The sequence below is a fragment of the Necator americanus genome, chromosome V, assembly GCF_031761385.1.
Source record: "Necator americanus strain Aroian chromosome V, whole genome shotgun sequence".
Lineage (NCBI taxonomy): Eukaryota > Metazoa > Nematoda > Chromadorea > Rhabditida > Ancylostomatidae > Necator > Necator americanus.
In genome coordinates this window covers 1,057,753-1,074,601 of record NC_087375.1, presented here as the reverse complement: position 1 = coordinate 1,074,601, position 16,849 = coordinate 1,057,753, and the positions used below count along the sequence as shown (strand labels likewise).

The 16,849-nt window shown below is 42.7% G+C and overlaps 1 protein-coding gene across 3 annotated transcripts in view; it reads right to left on the bottom strand.

Annotated features, from left to right (window-relative positions):
* The window catches only part of RB195_012620 (uncharacterized protein), a gene marked incomplete at both ends in the record, with an annotated part of 62,839 nt that overhangs the window by 23,981 nt on the left and 22,009 nt on the right, over positions 1–16,849 (bottom strand). For 2 of the 3 annotated variants that reach the window (XM_064202075.1, XM_064202076.1), the window contains 19 exons: positions 8–283; positions 391–520; positions 1,158–1,315; positions 1,376–1,508; positions 1,627–1,778; positions 2,343–2,496; positions 2,571–2,741; positions 2,825–2,941; positions 3,049–3,209; positions 3,278–7,169; positions 7,252–7,388; positions 7,836–8,678; positions 8,945–9,097; positions 9,167–10,685; positions 10,730–10,819; positions 10,885–12,966; positions 13,034–15,878; positions 15,952–16,264; positions 16,332–16,497. In XM_064202075.1, the coding sequence (XP_064057956.1) occupies positions 8–283; positions 391–520; positions 1,158–1,315; positions 1,376–1,508; positions 1,627–1,778; positions 2,343–2,496; positions 2,571–2,741; positions 2,825–2,941; positions 3,049–3,209; positions 3,278–7,169; positions 7,252–7,388; positions 7,836–8,678; positions 8,945–9,097; positions 9,167–10,685; positions 10,730–10,819; positions 10,885–12,966; positions 13,034–15,878; positions 15,952–16,264; positions 16,332–16,497 (13,492 nt within the window). The remainder of the gene's footprint in view (positions 1–7; positions 284–390; positions 521–1,157; positions 1,316–1,375; positions 1,509–1,626; positions 1,779–2,342; positions 2,497–2,570; positions 2,742–2,824; positions 2,942–3,048; positions 3,210–3,277; positions 7,170–7,251; positions 7,389–7,835; positions 8,679–8,944; positions 9,098–9,166; positions 10,686–10,729; positions 10,820–10,884; positions 12,967–13,033; positions 15,879–15,951; positions 16,265–16,331; positions 16,498–16,849) is intronic. The other variant, XM_064202077.1, reaches the window with a different exon arrangement.

Below are 16,849 nucleotides of genomic sequence, written 5' to 3'. Positions count from 1 at the left end.
ACAGCACCTTTGATAAGGAGTTCGCCTTCGGTCCTACTTCTTCCGTCCGAAGTCTGACAACGGTATATACCACTGTCACCTTCTTTAACCGAAGTTATTCTCAACATTCGAATTCTATCATCGCTTAAAATACTGATACGGTCGTCTGCAGCCAAGATCTTTCCATCTTTGTACCACTCCACCACGCCGTCTTCATCAGAAAGAGTGCATTCAAGTTTGATTTCTTGACCCTCGATCACCTCGGTGTATTCGGAGAACGAGGACTCAAAGTGACAACGTACATCTAAAACAGAACCCTTAATGAGTTAGGGTTGAGATGATATAAAAAAAGCAAACTCGGTTTCTATTTTTCTAAAATATGACATCTAGCTACATGAAATACAGACGTACCGGTGACGCTAACTGTAGCCGAGCAGCTCGTTTTTCCGAATTGATTTTCCACTTCACATTTGTAAACTCCAGCGTCACAACTCTCGACACTGTGAATAATCAGAAAACTCATGTAGCCTTCGTTTACAATCTGAAAATTAAAGATTTTTACATATTCAAATCAAATCAAATTAAATTACGGTACTATTTTTGGCTTTTTTTTTGGTGTTTTTAATTACTCTAATTAAAGGCACTACCCCACGAATCTGAGGTGGTACGGACTTCAGGTGGAGTATTCTTATGAGGGATATTAGATTATCGAGAGGGGGGTGATTCCGCCCATTTCTTCCTAATTTCCGTGAAGAACGGCCAGGAAGATGCGGCGCGCGCACAAGGCTGACGCGCTCCAGTCGAACTCCTTGTAGAAAAAAGCGCGCGGGAACGCTCGAAGCCGTATTCGTACGCCGTACAGCAAACGTTTAACGCGCAAAATATCAAGACATAATCTGATTGAGTGCAACGAAAATTTTCCATTTTTCATTGTGATCCGCGAGAGCGGTTTTTTTTCCGGTTTGTATTCAAAACATATCGATTCTAGACATTTTCTGAAATATTGAATTCTTATCAAAAGAAGGTTTATCAGCATTTTTACATACTATATCTTTTTTTTGCTATTTTTACATTATATCAGCATGATTAAAATAATTTTCTAAGGCAATATACTATTGCCTGACTATGTCTATTGTACTGTGATTAGTGCAAAAACAAAAAAAAAACAAAGAAAAGACCTCTGTGTTAGCATTCTGCGGGATAATTTCCTTTCCATCCTTATACCAAATATATTCTGGAGCAGGTTCAGCGTTAGCGTGGCACTCCAAATGTAAACTACGCTTCTTAGGAATAGTTGTGTTCCTAATTGGCTTGATGATAACAGGAGCAACACTAGCTGAAAATACATCTATAAGAAAAAATCTAGTCGATTAAAAGCTTTTTTTTTTAAACTTACGGATAACTTTGATTGGCTGTGATTCCTCTGAGAAATTACCAACCCCAACTTCATTTCTTGGGGCAACTTTGAAGACATAAGAAACACCTTCTTTTAGGCCTTCTATAGTGCATGAGTTATTATGACATTGCACCTGCAAAGATGAATGATAAAGCGATAATCGGGACTTCTGGTCCGTAACCGTGACCGCAGAAACCTCAAAAAAAAAATGTTCGGAAAATTTATTGGATGCCATGACGAAGGAAACTTGCCTCAGTCCAAACCGATGAGCTTTCGGATTTGTATGAAACGATGAATTCGGTGCTAGGTTCATCGTCATCCACATCCCATTCAACGGTCACACTATCTTCGCCGGTAATCGTGATTCTCGGGATGGGAAGGATGCTAGTAGGACGACCTGAACCTGAAATTTCCTTGCGTTACGAGAAACTTCACATCCAACTTTGTTTTCATGACGAGTATATCACTACCACTTTTTTCCGGAACAAAATTAGAAATAGCTGGAAATAGAAACTGAAAATAACGAGAAATTTCTTCTGCAATAGGATCGTCATCATTTTTTTCCTTGCTGAATAAACAAACGTAAATTGAAATAGAACTGGAATAAAACTAATAATAAAACTAATAACTAAAACTAATAGAACTGGAATAATAGGGTGGAATAAAACTATTAAAAAGCCTGTAAATTTATTAAAAAAATTTAATTATTGATTATTGATCCTAACTGACCATCTATCCAGATTTGTTCTGCACCTATACATTTTATACAATATTCAATATTCCTGTTGCGTTTTTCTATTTATATTTATGATTACTTTATATTTCGTCTTTCTACAAAAGCAGCTAACCTATTTCAAAACTTGTTACTAGAATAAATCTTAGGATGCGGTTTCTTGAATAATTTTCCTCCATAGAGGACCTAATTCCTCAAAAATATTGAGGTCAAAGTGCTGAGTTGTAAACTAACCAAGAATTGGCGAGATCAACAGCGGCTCCGATTCGACGTTCGATGCCGAACAGAAGCCAGCTTCATTGTGAGCCTCAATTTTGAACACATAGTTGATATTCGGTAGAAGATCCAGAACTTTGAATCGTTCTTGGAAGAGAAATTCGTCATTCATCTGAAAAAAAACAATTATTTCTCAACGTGTTCAATGAAAACTCCAAACAAAAGGTGCAAGACGTTTTCTTCTACCTTAATCCATCCTCCATTATCTTCTTTTTTGTAAACATCGTAACCGTAAATAGGCGATCCACCGTCTTCTGTCGGCTTTTCCCAAGTTAGCACACAAGTATTTTCGGTAATTTCTGACACAACTGGCGCATCAGTTATCGTTGGAGCCATGTATGGACTTCCTGTGGTTACCTACACAAAAGAACAAATGTCCTCATTGAAGAAAAAAATTTTTTAAAGGCACTGGAGAAAGAAAGTAGAGGTGTGACACTTACAACTGGTGTCTCGATTGGTTCTCCAGCTCCATATTTGTTGACTGCAGATACTCTCAATATGTAGCCGGTTTGCATCTCCAGTTCATCTACAGTATATGATCTCGACGCGCCCGAAACCTATATAAAAATCTACTTTTTATTTGATTCTTCAAGCTGTAGTGGTAATTTGCTTCTGGATTGACTTTGTAAATATAAATACTGTTAAAGAAGACTTAAATATCGACCTGTGCAACTTTGTGGAAAGTTCTACGACCATCCTCCTTCTTCTCTATTAAATATCCGGTTATGAGTTGTCCTCCATCATCATTTGGTGCATTCCATGCGATAGTAATTGCCTCAGTTTCGATCTCCGTAACGGAGATGCTTGACGGTTTTTCGGGAACATCTGAAAACCACTGTGGAATTAGTATTGATCAAGGAAACAAAAAGAAAGGAAAAAGTGAAAAAGCATACCTTTTACTAGAACTGGCACCGACACAGACTCCTCCCCAATCTCATTGAAGAGTTTAATTGTATACTCGCCAGAATCCACCTTAGTCACGTGTTTCTTGCAGAATCGTACGACATTTTCATGCACATCAATCAACGTTTTCGCATCTTCACAGAGCACTGAACCATTGAAAAGACAAGAAACATTTGGCTCTTCGTGGCACTCAAAAGGTATGTTGAACACGATGTTTTCGTCTCTTTCCACCTCGATAATTTCCTTCTCATCTCTTTTTATTTTTGGTTTTCCCAAGATCTGAAGATTTGTGTAGCTCTTAGACCCATCGGCTACTACTGTGTACTGACCAGCATCGCTGTAGTCAGCTCGTTTTATTGTCAACCGGCAGTATGTACCTTCACTTTCCGTAGTTACTTTCTCCGTGTTTGAAATTGGCTTCTCGTCCTTAAACCACGCAATCTCTTTTGCTTCGTGATTTAATTCGATACTGAGAACTACATTTTCTCCTTCTTTTCCAGTAGTTCTACGCTCCAATCGTTTTGTTATCTCAGCAAGAGTATCTTCAACGATAACTTTAGAAGTAGCCACGTTATCACCAAGTCGAACTTCTACTGTCATTCCTGTATCTGCAGGAGAAAGATCCTGTATGACTAGAATTCTTAAAGGTCCCTTCGATTCTTCAGAAGCCCTGGCATCAGCAGCGAACGATTTATCGTTGATAAACCATTCAACTTCTTCGCTCTCATTCACTAACTCGCATTCGAATTTAACACTGTCGCCACGCAAAACCACAACTTCTGCCCCCGGTGTTGACAGAAATCCTCCTTTTCTCATTCGCCGTCGTGAAATAGTGTAGCTGTCAACACTGGAGGCGCCCGAAGACTTTCTCGAAGTTTTAATGCTGACGGCCTCACTTTCGCGAGGGCTGCTATCCCCGGATAGAGCATCTACCGCTTCTCCCTCAGGAATAGTACCTTGGACGACTTGTTTGCGAGATTTCCGCTTAGGTTTCCCTGTTGTTTCAGGTTGCTCCTCTAATGCGACACTCTCGACCATATCTTCGGGCTTCGGCTTCTCCTCCTCAGGTGCAACCTCTTCCTTAGGTTTCACTTCCTTCTTCTTCTTAGCCTCTTCTTTGGGTTTCACTTCTCCCGGTTTAACCTCTTCCTTCGGTTTCTCTTCTTCAGGTGCAACCTCTTCCTTAGGCTTCACTTCCTTCTTCTTCTTCTTAGCCTCTTCTTTTGGTTTCGCTTCTTCTGCCGGTTTATCATCTTCCTTCGGCTTCTCCTCAGGTGTGACCTCTTCCTTAGGTTTCACTTCCTTCTTCTTCTTAGCCTCTTCTTTGGGTTTCACTTCTCCCGGTTTAACCTCTTCCTTCGGCTTCTCCTCCTCAGGTCTAGCCTCTTCCTTTGGTTTTACTTCCTTCTTCTTCTTCTTAGCCTCTTCTTTGGGTTTCATTTCTTCTGCAGGTTTAACCTCTTCCTTCGGTTTCTCTTCTTCAGGTGCAACCTCTTCCTTAGGCTTCACTTCCTTCTTCTTCTTAGCCTCTTCTTTTGGTTTCACTTCTTCTGCCGGTTTATCATCTTCCTTCGGCTTCTCCTCAGGTGTGACCTCTTCCTTAGGTTTCACTTCCTTCTTCTTCTTAGCCTCTTCTTTGGGTTTCACCTCTTCTGCCGGCTTAACGTCTTCCTTCGGCTTCTCCTCAGATGCACCCTCTTCCTTAGGTTTCACTTCCTTCTTCTTCTTAGCCTCTTCTTTTGGTTTCACTTCTTCTGCCGGTTTATCATCTTCCTTCGGCTTCTCCTCAGGTGTGACCTCTTCCTTAGGTTTCACTTCCTTCTTCTTCTTAGCCTCTTCTTTGGGTTTCACCTCTTCTGCCGGCTTAACGTCTTCCTTCGGCTTCTCCTCAGATGCACCCTCTTCCTTAGGTTTCACTTCCTTCTTCTTCTTAGCCTCTTCTTTGGGTTTCACTTCATCTGTCGGTTTATCATCTTCCTTCGGCTTCTCCTCAGGTGCAACCTCTTCCTTAGGTTTCACTTCCTTCTTCTTCTTAGCCTCTTCTTTGGGTTTCACCTCTTCTGCCGGCTTAACCTCTTCCTTCGGCTTCTCCTCAGATGCAACCTCTTCCTTTGGTTTCACTTCCTTCTTCTTCTTAGCCTCTTCTTTTGGTTTCACTTCATCTGCTGGTTTATCATCTTCCTTCGGCTTCTCTTCTTCAGGTGCAACCTCTTCCTTAGGCTTCACTTCCTTCTTCTTCTTAGCCTCTTCTTTGGGTTTCACATCTCCCGGTTTAACCTCTTCCTTCGGTTTCTCTTCTTCAGGTGCAACCTCTTCCTTAGGCTTCACTTCCTTCTTCTTCTTCTTAGCCTCTTCTTTTGGTTTCACTTCTTCTGCCGGTTTATCATCTTCCTTCGGCTTCTCCTCAGGTGTGACCTCTTCCTTAGGTTTCACTTCCTTCTTCTTCTTAGCCTCTTCTTTGGGTTTCACCTCTTCTGCCGGCTTAACGTCTTCCTTCGGCTTCTCCTCAGATGCACCCTCTTCCTTAGGTTTCACTTCCTTCTTCTTCTTAGCCTCTTCTTTGGGTTTCACTTCATCTGTCGGTTTATCATCTTCCTTCGGCTTCTCCTCAGGTGCAACCTCTTCCTTTGGTTTTACTTCCTTCTTCTTCTTCTTAGCCTCTTCTTTGGGTTTCACCTCTTCTGCCGGCTTAACCTCTTCCTTCGGCTTCTCCTCAGATGCAACCTCTTCCTTAGGCTTCACTTCCTTCTTCTTCTTAGCCTCTTCTTTTGGTTTCACCTCTTCTGCAGGTTTAACCTCTTCCTTCGGCTTCTCCTCCTCAGGTCTAGCCTCTTCCTTTGGTTTTACTTCCTTCTTCTTCTTAGCCTCTTCTTTGGGTTTCACTTCTCCCGGTTTAACCTCTTCCTTCGGCTTCTCTTCCTCAGGCTTACCCTTCTCTTTAGGCTTTTCTTCCACACTTTTTTCTTCCTTTTTCTTCTTTTTAGTCTCTTCGTTTGGTTTTGGGCTAGCAGCTTCACCTCCCGGTTTGGGAGGAAGACCAGTTCTGTCGACACCTTCATTTTTTAACTTGACTGTCGCCGCAGTGTCCTCCTTCTTTCCTTCTGGAGTTTGTGAACGCTGCTTAAACGTAAATTCAGTAGCTTCACCACTTGGTGTTGCTGTTCGTGACTGAATTTTGCTGGCACTGTCGACTTTCATCGTAATGCTGGCGGACTGTGGTTGTTTGATAGGTGACATAGTTTCAGCACTACCTTCTCTGGCAGTAATTTTTGTAGTTATATTAGTCTCTGAATGAAGAGTGCTAGGTTCTCCAAACTTAGAACTTATCTCGTCAGGAATAATGATTGCTTTTGGTATTCGCTTTTTCTTCTTCTCGCTACCAACCTCCTGAAGTTTATTTTGTTGTTCCTTAGGTGTTTCATCCGCTCCTTGCATAGGTCTTTTCTCTTCCCCAGGAACATCACCCTCTTCTAGAAGTCGCCGCTTTTCTTCGCTCTTTTTCTTTGGTTTTGCTTTCTTTGCTTCTCCTTGAGCTGGCTCATCCTTAGCAAGCTGTTTCTGGTCAGAACTTTCCTCCTTCCTCTTCTCTTCAGTCACTGGGGAAGAGACTTCCTCCGCCTTCTTGATTTCCTCTGGCCTTTCTCCTTGTTCTGTTGCACCCTTTTCTTGACACTTCTCACTTTCCTCCTTCGGTAACAGTTCTTCCTGAGAGGGCTTTGCTTTTGCTCCTTTCTTCTTCTTTCCTTTTTCTTTGGTTTCCTTCTTTTCTTCACCCTCTTCTTCGAGGATTTCCTTCTGTTCTGACACCGCTTTTTGTTCCTCTTCCAGTTCCAATTTCTCCGTTGGCTTCACCTCTATCTCGTCTATTTCCACAGCAACCACCTGAAATTAATCATTTCTCTTACGATTTGAAAAAGATCTCGTTCATGAGTGTCTGATAATTCGTTGAAATTGTACAGCCAACCTCTTCAATCTGTGTTTCAACAGTGGTCTTATCATCAGAAACGGATGGGACAGATGTCTCTTCCTCCCTCACTTCCTCAGGTAGACCATCCCGTTCAGTGAATTCTACTCTTTCCGTAATTTCTTCTTCGTACATTTCTATAAGATAAGTTTTAAAATTAATGAGGACAAAAATAGTTTATCTTGCAGCATTTTGCAAAGAGGTTGGAGTTAGTTTTACTTTCAGGTGATAACAATATGATAACGATAATATGATGGTGATATATATTATTCAGTGACGAAACTATGCTAAACCGCAGTTATTTATAAGAACCCATCCCACGTTATAGCACAGATAAAATTCCATTCTCAATATTAATTATGTGAAGAACACATAAGTCCTTTGATGGCCTCATTTCTTATGTAATTTTCAAACCAAATCAGCTTTCTGAATACTCTTACAAATTTGTATAATACAAATAAAGAGAACACCAGAATTGAGCGGAACTATCTTTGCATTCTGCTCGCTTCATTTCGGAAACCGAAATATTTTTGACCACAAAAATCATTTCAAAGGCGATTAAGGCAAACAGATGAAATATTTACCTTCAATCTCTTCAGTAGTCTCCACTTCAGCGACTTTGCTGGGATGTCCTTGCCCGACGTCGTTTACAGCGCTAACACGGAAAGCATATAAATCATTAGGGAATAAATCGGTTACAGTGACGGTAAGTTTGTCTGCCGGCACTCTTGCTACGGTACGCCACCGGGAGTACTCCACTGATTTACGCTCAACACAGTATTCAGCGATATTTGATCCATTCGAAAACAACGGAGCTTTCCATGAGAGCGTAGCTGTGCTCGATCCAACATCACTAGCTTGAAGATCTAATGGCGCCGAAGGCACGTCGATCACCTGCATGGAAATCTCGAGCGAATCCTCGCCGTGCTCGTTCCGGGCCGATATAGTTATGGTTCCGCTTTCCTTGACGTTTCTTACGCGGAATGAAATAAAATCGTCGTATATCTCCACATCAGCAAGAAGTTTTAGATCTTTGCCATTGAGAGTCATATCAAATTGAGGTGATGGATAACCAGTAAACTTTACTATAAAGTCAAAATGTTTTCCAGCTGCAATAGCGTCCATTGGTCCCTCATACGTCAACGTCGGTACCACCTTGTAAGAGAGCTCAGCCAAATCAGACTTTTCGGTCTCGTCAACTACAACGTAATAATCCCCAATGTCTCTCTTATCTACGGCATGTAAGACAAGTCTTGATTCTTTTTCATCGGTAATGATTTCCATTTTTGGTTGTTGCGTCCACAACTCTTTGTCATTATGGAACCATTGTACGTTTTGTGCTGGTCGACTCAACTTGCAAACAAAGATGCAGTCCTCGTTTTCATTTGTGACTGTCTGCGATTTCGGATGTTCGACAATAATGTGTTCTGAAAAGAACGTCGTCAAGTTTTTGAACAACTTGAGCCAAGGGTGAACTCAGTTTTCAACAATGATCGATCGTTTAAAGAAAAACGGAGAGTAAAGCTCCCTTTCAAAAGAGTTACGATTGACAAAACAATGAGCTACCTATTTCAATTGTAATTCGTAACAAGACACAAAACGGCAAAGACCCAAAAAATTGCGACGTCCAAACCGTTAGAAAAAAAATTAATAACAAAAATACAATCTATTTTTAATTATGACGATAATTTACCTCGTTTTAAAACCAAGGCTGATTCCATGAACTGATCCATAGCACCAGAAACATCATCAACTCTCTTAGAAAGCACGGTGAAAGGAACGATTTCATCTTCTTCCGTTTTAGTCACCTTTTCCACTGACTCTGCCATCCGTTCAGGCCTCACAGCTGCAACAGAATTCAGATCATCTTGTCATCCATCTCTTTCCAGGTGCTTGATAATTTCAACAGACTTACCACTCTCCTTGGACTCCTCCATCTCCTCGTTCTTAAGCTCTTCTTTGGATTTGACTTCTTCCGGCGCCACCTCTTCCTTCGGCTTCTCCTCCTCAGGTCTAGCCTCTTCCTTAGGTTTCACTTCCTTCTTCTTCTTAGCCTCTTCTTTTGGTTTCACCTCTTCTGCCGGTTTAACCTCTTCCTTCGGCTTCTCCTCAGGTGCAACATCTTCCTTAGGTTTCACTTCCTTCTTCTTCTTAGCCTCTTCTTTGGGTTTCACTTCTTCTGCCGGTTTAACCTCTTCCTTCGGCTTCTCCTCAGGTGCAACCTCTTCCTTACGTTTCACTTCCTTCTTCTTCTTAGCCTCTTCTTTGGGTTTCACTTCTTCTGCCGGTTTAACCTCTTCCTTCGGCTTCTCCTCTTCAGGTCTAGTCTCTTCCTTAGGTTTCACTTCCTTCTTCTTCTTAGCCTCTTCTTTGGGTTTCACTTCTTCTGCCGGTTTAACCTCTTCCTTCGGCTTCTCCTCTTCAGGTCTAGCCTCTTCCTTAGGTTTCACTTCCTTCTTCTTCTTAGCCTCTTCTTTGGGTTTCACTTCTTCTACCGGTTTAACCTCTTCCTTCGGCTTCTCCTCAGGTGCAACCTCTTCCTTACGTTTCACTTCCTTCTTCTTCTTAGCCTCTTCTTTGGGTTTCACTTCTTCTGCCGGTTTAACCTCTTCCTTCGGCTTCTCCTCTTCAGGTCTAGTCTCTTCCTTAGGCTTCACTTCCTTCTTCTTCTTAACCTCTTCCTTGGGTTTCACTTCTTCTGTCGGTTTAACCTCTTCCTCTGGCTTCTCCTCAGGTGCAACCTCTTCCTTAGGTTTCACTTCCTTCTTCTTCTTAGCCTCTTCTTTGGGTTTCACTTCTTCTGTCGGTTTAACCTCTTCCTCTGGCTTCTCCTCAGGTGCAACATCTTCCTTAGGTTTCACTTCCTTCTTCTTCTTAGCCTCTTCTTTGGGTTTCACTTCTTCTGTCGGTTTAACCTCTTCCTCTGGCTTCTCCTCAGGTGTGACCTCTTCCTTAGGCTTCACTTCCTTCTTCTTCTTAGCCTCTTCTTTGGGTTTCACTTCTTCTGCCGGTTTAACCTCTTCCTTCGGCTTCTCCTCTTCAGGTCTAGTCTCTTCCTTAGGCTTCACTTCCTTCTTCTTCTTAACCTCTTCCTTGGGTTTCACTTCTTCTGTCGGTTTAACCTCTTCCTCTGGCTTCTCCTCAGGTGCAACCTCTTCCTTAGGTTTCACTTCCTTCTTCTTCTTAGCCTCTTCTTTGGGTTTCACTTCTTCTACCGGTTTAACCTCTTCCTTCGGCTTCTCCTCAGGTGCAACATTTTCCTTAGGTTTCACTTCCTTCTTCTTCTTAGCCTCTTCTTTGGGTTTCACTTCTTCTGTCGGTTTAACCTCTTCCTCTGGCTTCTCCTCAGGTGCAACCTCTTCCTTAGGTTTCACTTCCTTCTTCTTCTTAGCCTCTTCTTTGGGTTTCACTTCTTCTGCCGGTTTAACCTCTTCCTTCCCGGCTTCTCCTCAGGTGCAACATCTTCCTTAGGTTTCACTTCCTTCTTCTTCTTAGCCTCTTCTTTGGGTTTCACTTCTTCTGTCGGTTTAACCTCTTCCTCTGGCTTCTCCTCAGGTGCAACCTCTTCCTTAGGTTTCACTTCCTTCTTCTTCTTAGCCTCTTCTTTGGGTTTCACTTCTTCTACGGTTTAACCTCTTCCTTCGGCTTCTCCTCAGGTGCAACATCTTCCTTAGGTTTCACTTCCTTCTTCTTCTTAGCCTCTTCTTTGGGTTTCACTTCTTCTGTCGGTTTAACCTCTTCCTCTGGCTTCTCCTCAGGTGCAACCTCTTCCTTAGGTTTCACTTCCTTCTTCTTCTTAGCCTCTTCTTTGGGTTTCACTTCTTCTGCCGGTTTAACCTCTTCCTTCGGCTTCTCCTCAGGTGCAACCTCTTCCTTAGGTTTCACTTCCTTCTTCTTCTTAGCCTCTTCTTTGGGTTTCACTTCTTCTGCCGGTTTAACCTCTTCCTTCGGCTTCTCCTCAGGTGCAACATCTTCCTTAGGTTTCACTTCCTTCTTCTTCTTAGCCTCTTCTTTGGGTTTCACTTCTTCTGTCGGTTTAACCTCTTCCTCTGGCTTCTCCTCAGGTGCAACCTCTTCCTTAGGTTTCACTTCCTTCTTCTTCTTAGCCTCTTCTTTGGGTTTCACTTCTTCTACCGGTTTAACCTCTTCCTTCGGCTTCTCCTCAGGTGCAACATCTTCCTTAGGTTTCACTTCCTTCTTCTTCTTAGCCTCTTCTTTGGGTTTCACTTCTTCTGTCGGTTTAACCTCTTCCTCTGGCTTCTCCTCAGGTGCAACCTCTTCCTTAGGTTTCACTTCCTTCTTCTTCTTAGCCTCTTCTTTGGGTTTCACTTCTTCTGCCGGTTTAACCTCCTCCTTCGGCTTCTCCTCAGGTGCAACATCTTCCTTAGGTTTCACTTCCTTCTTCTTCTTAGCCTCTTCTTTGGGTTTCACTTCTTCTACCGGTTTAACCTCTTCCTTCGGCTTCTCCTCAGGTGCAACCTCTTCCTTACGTTTCACTTCCTTCTTCTTCTTAGCCTCTTCTTTGGGTTTCACTTCTTCTGCCGGTTTAACCTCTTCCTTCGGCTTCTCCTCTTCAGGTCTAGTCTCTTCCTTAGGCTTCACTTCCTTCTTCTTCTTAACCTCTTCCTTGGGTTTCACTTCTTCTGTCGGTTTAACCTCTTCCTCTGGCTTCTCCTCAGGTGCAACCTCTTCCTTAGGTTTCACTTCCTTCTTCTTCTTAGCCTCTTCTTTGGGTTTCACTTCTTCTGTCGGTTTAACCTCTTCCTCTGGCTTCTCCTCAGGTGCAACATCTTCCTTAGGTTTCACTTCCTTCTTCTTCTTAGCCTCTTCTTTGGGTTTCACTTCTTCTGTCGGTTTAACCTCTTCCTCTGGCTTCTCCTCAGGTGTGACCTCTTCCTTAGGCTTCACTTCCTTCTTCTTCTTAGCCTCTTCTTTGGGTTTCACTTCTTCTGCCGGTTTAACCTCTTCCTTCGGCTTCTCCTCTTCAGGTCTAGTCTCTTCCTTAGGCTTCACTTCCTTCTTCTTCTTAACCTCTTCCTTGGGTTTCACTTCTTCTGTCGGTTTAACCTCTTCCTCTGGCTTCTCCTCAGGTGCAACCTCTTCCTTAGGTTTCACTTCCTTCTTCTTCTTAGCCTCTTCTTTGGGTTTCACTTCTTCTACCGGTTTAACCTCTTCCTTCGGCTTCTCCTCAGGTGCAACATTTTCCTTAGGTTTCACTTCCTTCTTCTTCTTAGCCTCTTCTTTGGGTTTCACTTCTTCTGTCGGTTTAACCTCTTCCTCTGGCTTCTCCTCAGGTGCAACCTCTTCCTTAGGTTTCACTTCCTTCTTCTTCTTAGCCTCTTCTTTGGGTTTCACTTCTTCTGCCGGTTTAACCTCTTCCTTCGGCTTCTCCTCAGGTGGAACATCTTCCTTAGGTTTCACTTCCTTCTTCTTCTTAGCCTCTTCTTTGGGTTTCACTTCTTCTGTCGGTTTAACCTCTTCCTCTGGCTTCTCCTCAGGTGCAACCTCTTCCTTAGGTTTCACTTCCTTCTTCTTCTTAGCCTCTTCTTTGGGTTTCACTTCTTCTACCGGTTTAACCTCTTCCTTCGGCTTCTCCTCAGGTGCAACATCTTCCTTAGGTTTCACTTCCTTCTTCTTCTTAGCCTCTTCTTTGGGTTTCACTTCTTCTGTCGGTTTAACCTCTTCCTCTGGCTTCTCCTCAGGTGCAACCTCTTCCTTTAGGTTTCACTTCCTTCTTCTTCTTAGCCTCTTCTTTGGGTTTCACTTCTTCTGCCGGTTTAACCTCTTCCTTCGGCTTCTCCTCAGGTGCAACCTCTTCCTTAGGTTTCACTTCCTTCTTCTTCTTAGCCTCTTCTTTGGGTTTCACTTCTTCTGCCGGTTTAACCTCTTCCTTCGGCTTCTCCTCAGGTGCAACATCTTCCTTAGGTTTCACTTCCTTCTTCTTCTTAGCCTCTTCTTTGGGTTTCACTTCTTCTGTCGGTTTAACCTCTTCCTCTGGCTTCTCCTCAGGTGTGACCTCTTCCTTAGGCTTCACTTCCTTCTTCTTCTTAGCCTCTTCTTTGGGTTTCACTTCTTCTGCCGGTTTAACCTCTTCCTTCGGCTTCTCCTCTTCAGGTCTAGTCTCTTCCTTAGGCTTCACTTCCTTCTTCTTCTTAACCTCTTCCTTGGGTTTCACTTCTTCTGTCGGTTTAACCTCTTCCTCTGGCTTCTCCTCAGGTGCAACCTCTTCCTTAGGTTTCACTTCCTTCTTCTTCTTAGCCTCTTCTTTGGGTTTCACTTCTTCTGTCGGTTTAACCTCTTCCTCTGGCTTCTCCTCAGGTGCAACATCTTCCTTAGGTTTCACTTCCTTCTTCTTCTTAGCCTCTTCTTTGGGTTTCACTTCTTCTGTCGGTTTAACCTCTTCCTCTGGCTTCTCTTCAGGTGTGACCTCTTCCTTAGGCTTCACTTCCTTCTTCTTCTTAGCCTCTTCTTTGGGTTTCACTTCTTCTGCCGGTTTAACCTCTTCCTTCGGCTTCTCCTCTTCAGGTCTAGTCTCTTCCTTAGGCTTCACTTCCTTCTTCTTCTTAACCTCTTCCTTGGGTTTCACTTCTTCTGTCGGTTTAACCTCTTCCTCTGGCTTCTCCTCAGGTGCAACCTCTTCCTTAGGTTTCACTTCCTTCTTCTTCTTAGCCTCTTCTTTGGGTTTCACTTCTTCTGCCGGTTTAACCTCCTCCTTCGGCTTCTCCTCAGGTGCAACATCTTCCTTAGGTTTCACTTCCTTCTTCTTCTTAGCCTCTTCCTTGGGTTTCACTTCTTCTGTCGGTTTAACCTCTTCCTCTGGCTTCTCCTCAGGTGCAACCTCTTCCTTAGGTTTCACTTCCTTCTTCTTCTTAGCCTCTTCTTTGGGTTTCACTTCTTCTACCGGTTTAACCTCTTCCTTCGGCTTCTCCTCAGGTGCAACATTTTCCTTAGGTTTCACTTCCTTCTTCTTCTTAGCCTCTTCTTTGGGTTTCACTTCTTCTGTCGGTTTAACCTCTTCCTCTGGCTTCTCCTCAGGTGCAACCTCTTCCTTAGGTTTCACTTCCTTCTTCTTCTTAGCCTCTTCTTTGGGTTTCACTTCTTCTGCCGGTTTAACCTCTTCCTTCGGCTTCTCCTCAGGTGCAACATCTTCCTTAGGTTTCACTTCCTTCTTCTTCTTAGCCTCTTCTTTGGGTTTCACTTCTTCTGTCGGTTTAACCTCTTCCTCTGGCTTCTCCTCAGGTGCAACCTCTTCCTTAGGTTTCACTTCCTTCTTCTTCTTAGCCTCTTCTTTGGGTTTCACTTCTTCTACCGGTTTAACCTCTTCCTTCGGCTTCTCCTCAGGTGCAACATCTTCCTTAGGTTTCACTTCCTTCTTCTTCTTAGCCTCTTCTTTGGGTTTCACTTCTTCTGTCGGTTTAACCTCTTCCTCTGGCTTCTCCTCAGGTGCAACCTCTTCCTTAGGTTTCACTTCCTTCTTCTTCTTAGCCTCTTCTTTGGGTTTCACTTCTTCTGCCGGTTTAACCTCTTCCTTCGGCTTCTCCTCAGGTGCAACATCTTCCTTAGGTTTCACTTCCTTCTTCTTCTTAGCCTCTTCTTTGGGTTTCACTTCTTCTGTCGGTTTAACCTCTTCCTCTGGCTTCTCCTCAGGTGCAACCTCTTCCTTAGGTTTTACTTCCTTCTTCTTCTTAGCCTCTTCCTTAGGTTTCACTTCTTCTGCCGGTTTAACCTCTTCCTTCGGCTTCTCCTCCTCAGGTGCACCCTTTTCCTTAGGTTTCATTTCCTTCTTCTTCTTAGCCTTTTTGGGTTTCGTTTCTCCTTCCGGTTTATCCTCTTCCTCTTTAGGCTTTACATCTTCTTCTACTTTCTCTTCCAGGGGTTTTACATCTTCGACTATCCTAGCTTCTTCTTTTGGTTTGTCTTTTTCCTGCTGTTTTTCTTCAACCTCTTCTTCTAGCTTCGCTTCCTTTTTCAACTTCTCATCTTCCACTATGATTTCCTGCTCTTTATCTTGCGTTGGTTCCTCTAAAGTTGTGATCTCCTCATTAGCTGGTTCACCTATTTCCTCCTTGACCTGATCTTCTTCATCATCTAGAGGCGTGTCTACTTCCACTACATTGCTAGGGAGTCCTTCTCCGTATTCATTTTCAGCTACTATCCTAAATGCGTAGAACTCGTTCGGTATAAGTTCTTCGCATGTGTACGTTTTATTCGGTGTTTTCGCAATTTTCCTCCACCTTCCGCTCTCTGCTATTCTTCTTTTAACCACGTACTGTAAAACCTCATCATCATCATTTTCAGGACTGTCCCATTCTAGCGTTACTGCGGTAGGTGTTAGCTTAACTGCACGAGCGTTTCTTGGCGCTAATGGTGTATCTACCAACTGCAATGTGAAAGATGTCTCTGCTTCTCCGAATTCGTTGGAGAGGAAAATGCTTATATCACCTTCGTCCTCCTTTTTCAAGTTTTTGATTCTTATTGAAAGTGAGTCTTCATACTGATCAATATCTGCAATCAGTATTACTTTTCCATTCTTATGTTTCAATTTCACTTGAGGAGCGGGATATGCGGTGTATGAGAGTTGCAAATCCAGTGGTTTTCCAATCCTATGAACAATAGTTGAGGGGATTCTGAAACAATTTTTAGATCACTTTGAAATACTTTCGACTAAATAGAGAAAAATTCCCAGAATTCAAAACGCACTCGGTCTCTATTGTAGGTGGAACGCTGGCTGAAATGTGGGCTGGCTGACTTCCAACACCGTCAACGACAACGTGGTAAACACCTATGTAGAAGGGATTGAATTTTTCAAAAGTAATTCGAGATTCATTCCCCTCGTTTTCAATCGATATGATTTCGTTCGAATCAACTGTCATTCCATTTTTGAACCATGATGCATGCTCTATCGTATTTTTAGTTATACAGCTAAGGAATATGACATCCTTGAGGTGCTTCCACTCTGTCGATTGAGGATGAATTATAATCTGCTGTGATACCTCACCGACTTCTTCAGCTCCTAGAAACGATGTAATTAGGCCCATATAAAAGTATTTACTACTTTATAGAATTATAAGTTAACTTGCCTGTGTCAACTTCGATGTCAAGACTAATTGATTTTTCGACAAATTCTTTGTTTTGTACAGCGCTAATGCACACATCAACTTCTTCCTTGGAAAGTGATTTAAATTCGTCAATAAGTCTTGAGACGGATGTGTCTGCAGAAGGCATCTGCACTGTAGTTGCGATCTCCTAAATATTCAAAAGAATTCTGATCTTGCTTCTTGTATATGTGCACATAATTTACATTGTCGTTCTCTTTTATTGCGATGATAAATAAAGAAATAAATGTGTGTTTTGCACTTCACAGCTCCTACTATATCATTCCACTGAACAAAGTTACAGTCGAGTAAAAACAAATTGGTTTTGGTGCTATTGACGGTTGTGATCAAGGTGGGGCTGGCAGACTCTTTGTCTTCGCTGCAGTATGTATGGAAAAGCTAGGATCTAACCTCAGGCGTGGTCGCATATGAAATTCCGCCGGGTTTCAGGTCGATATGACCTAGTTGCATATTTATTCGTGAAATATTTATTCGTATTTTTC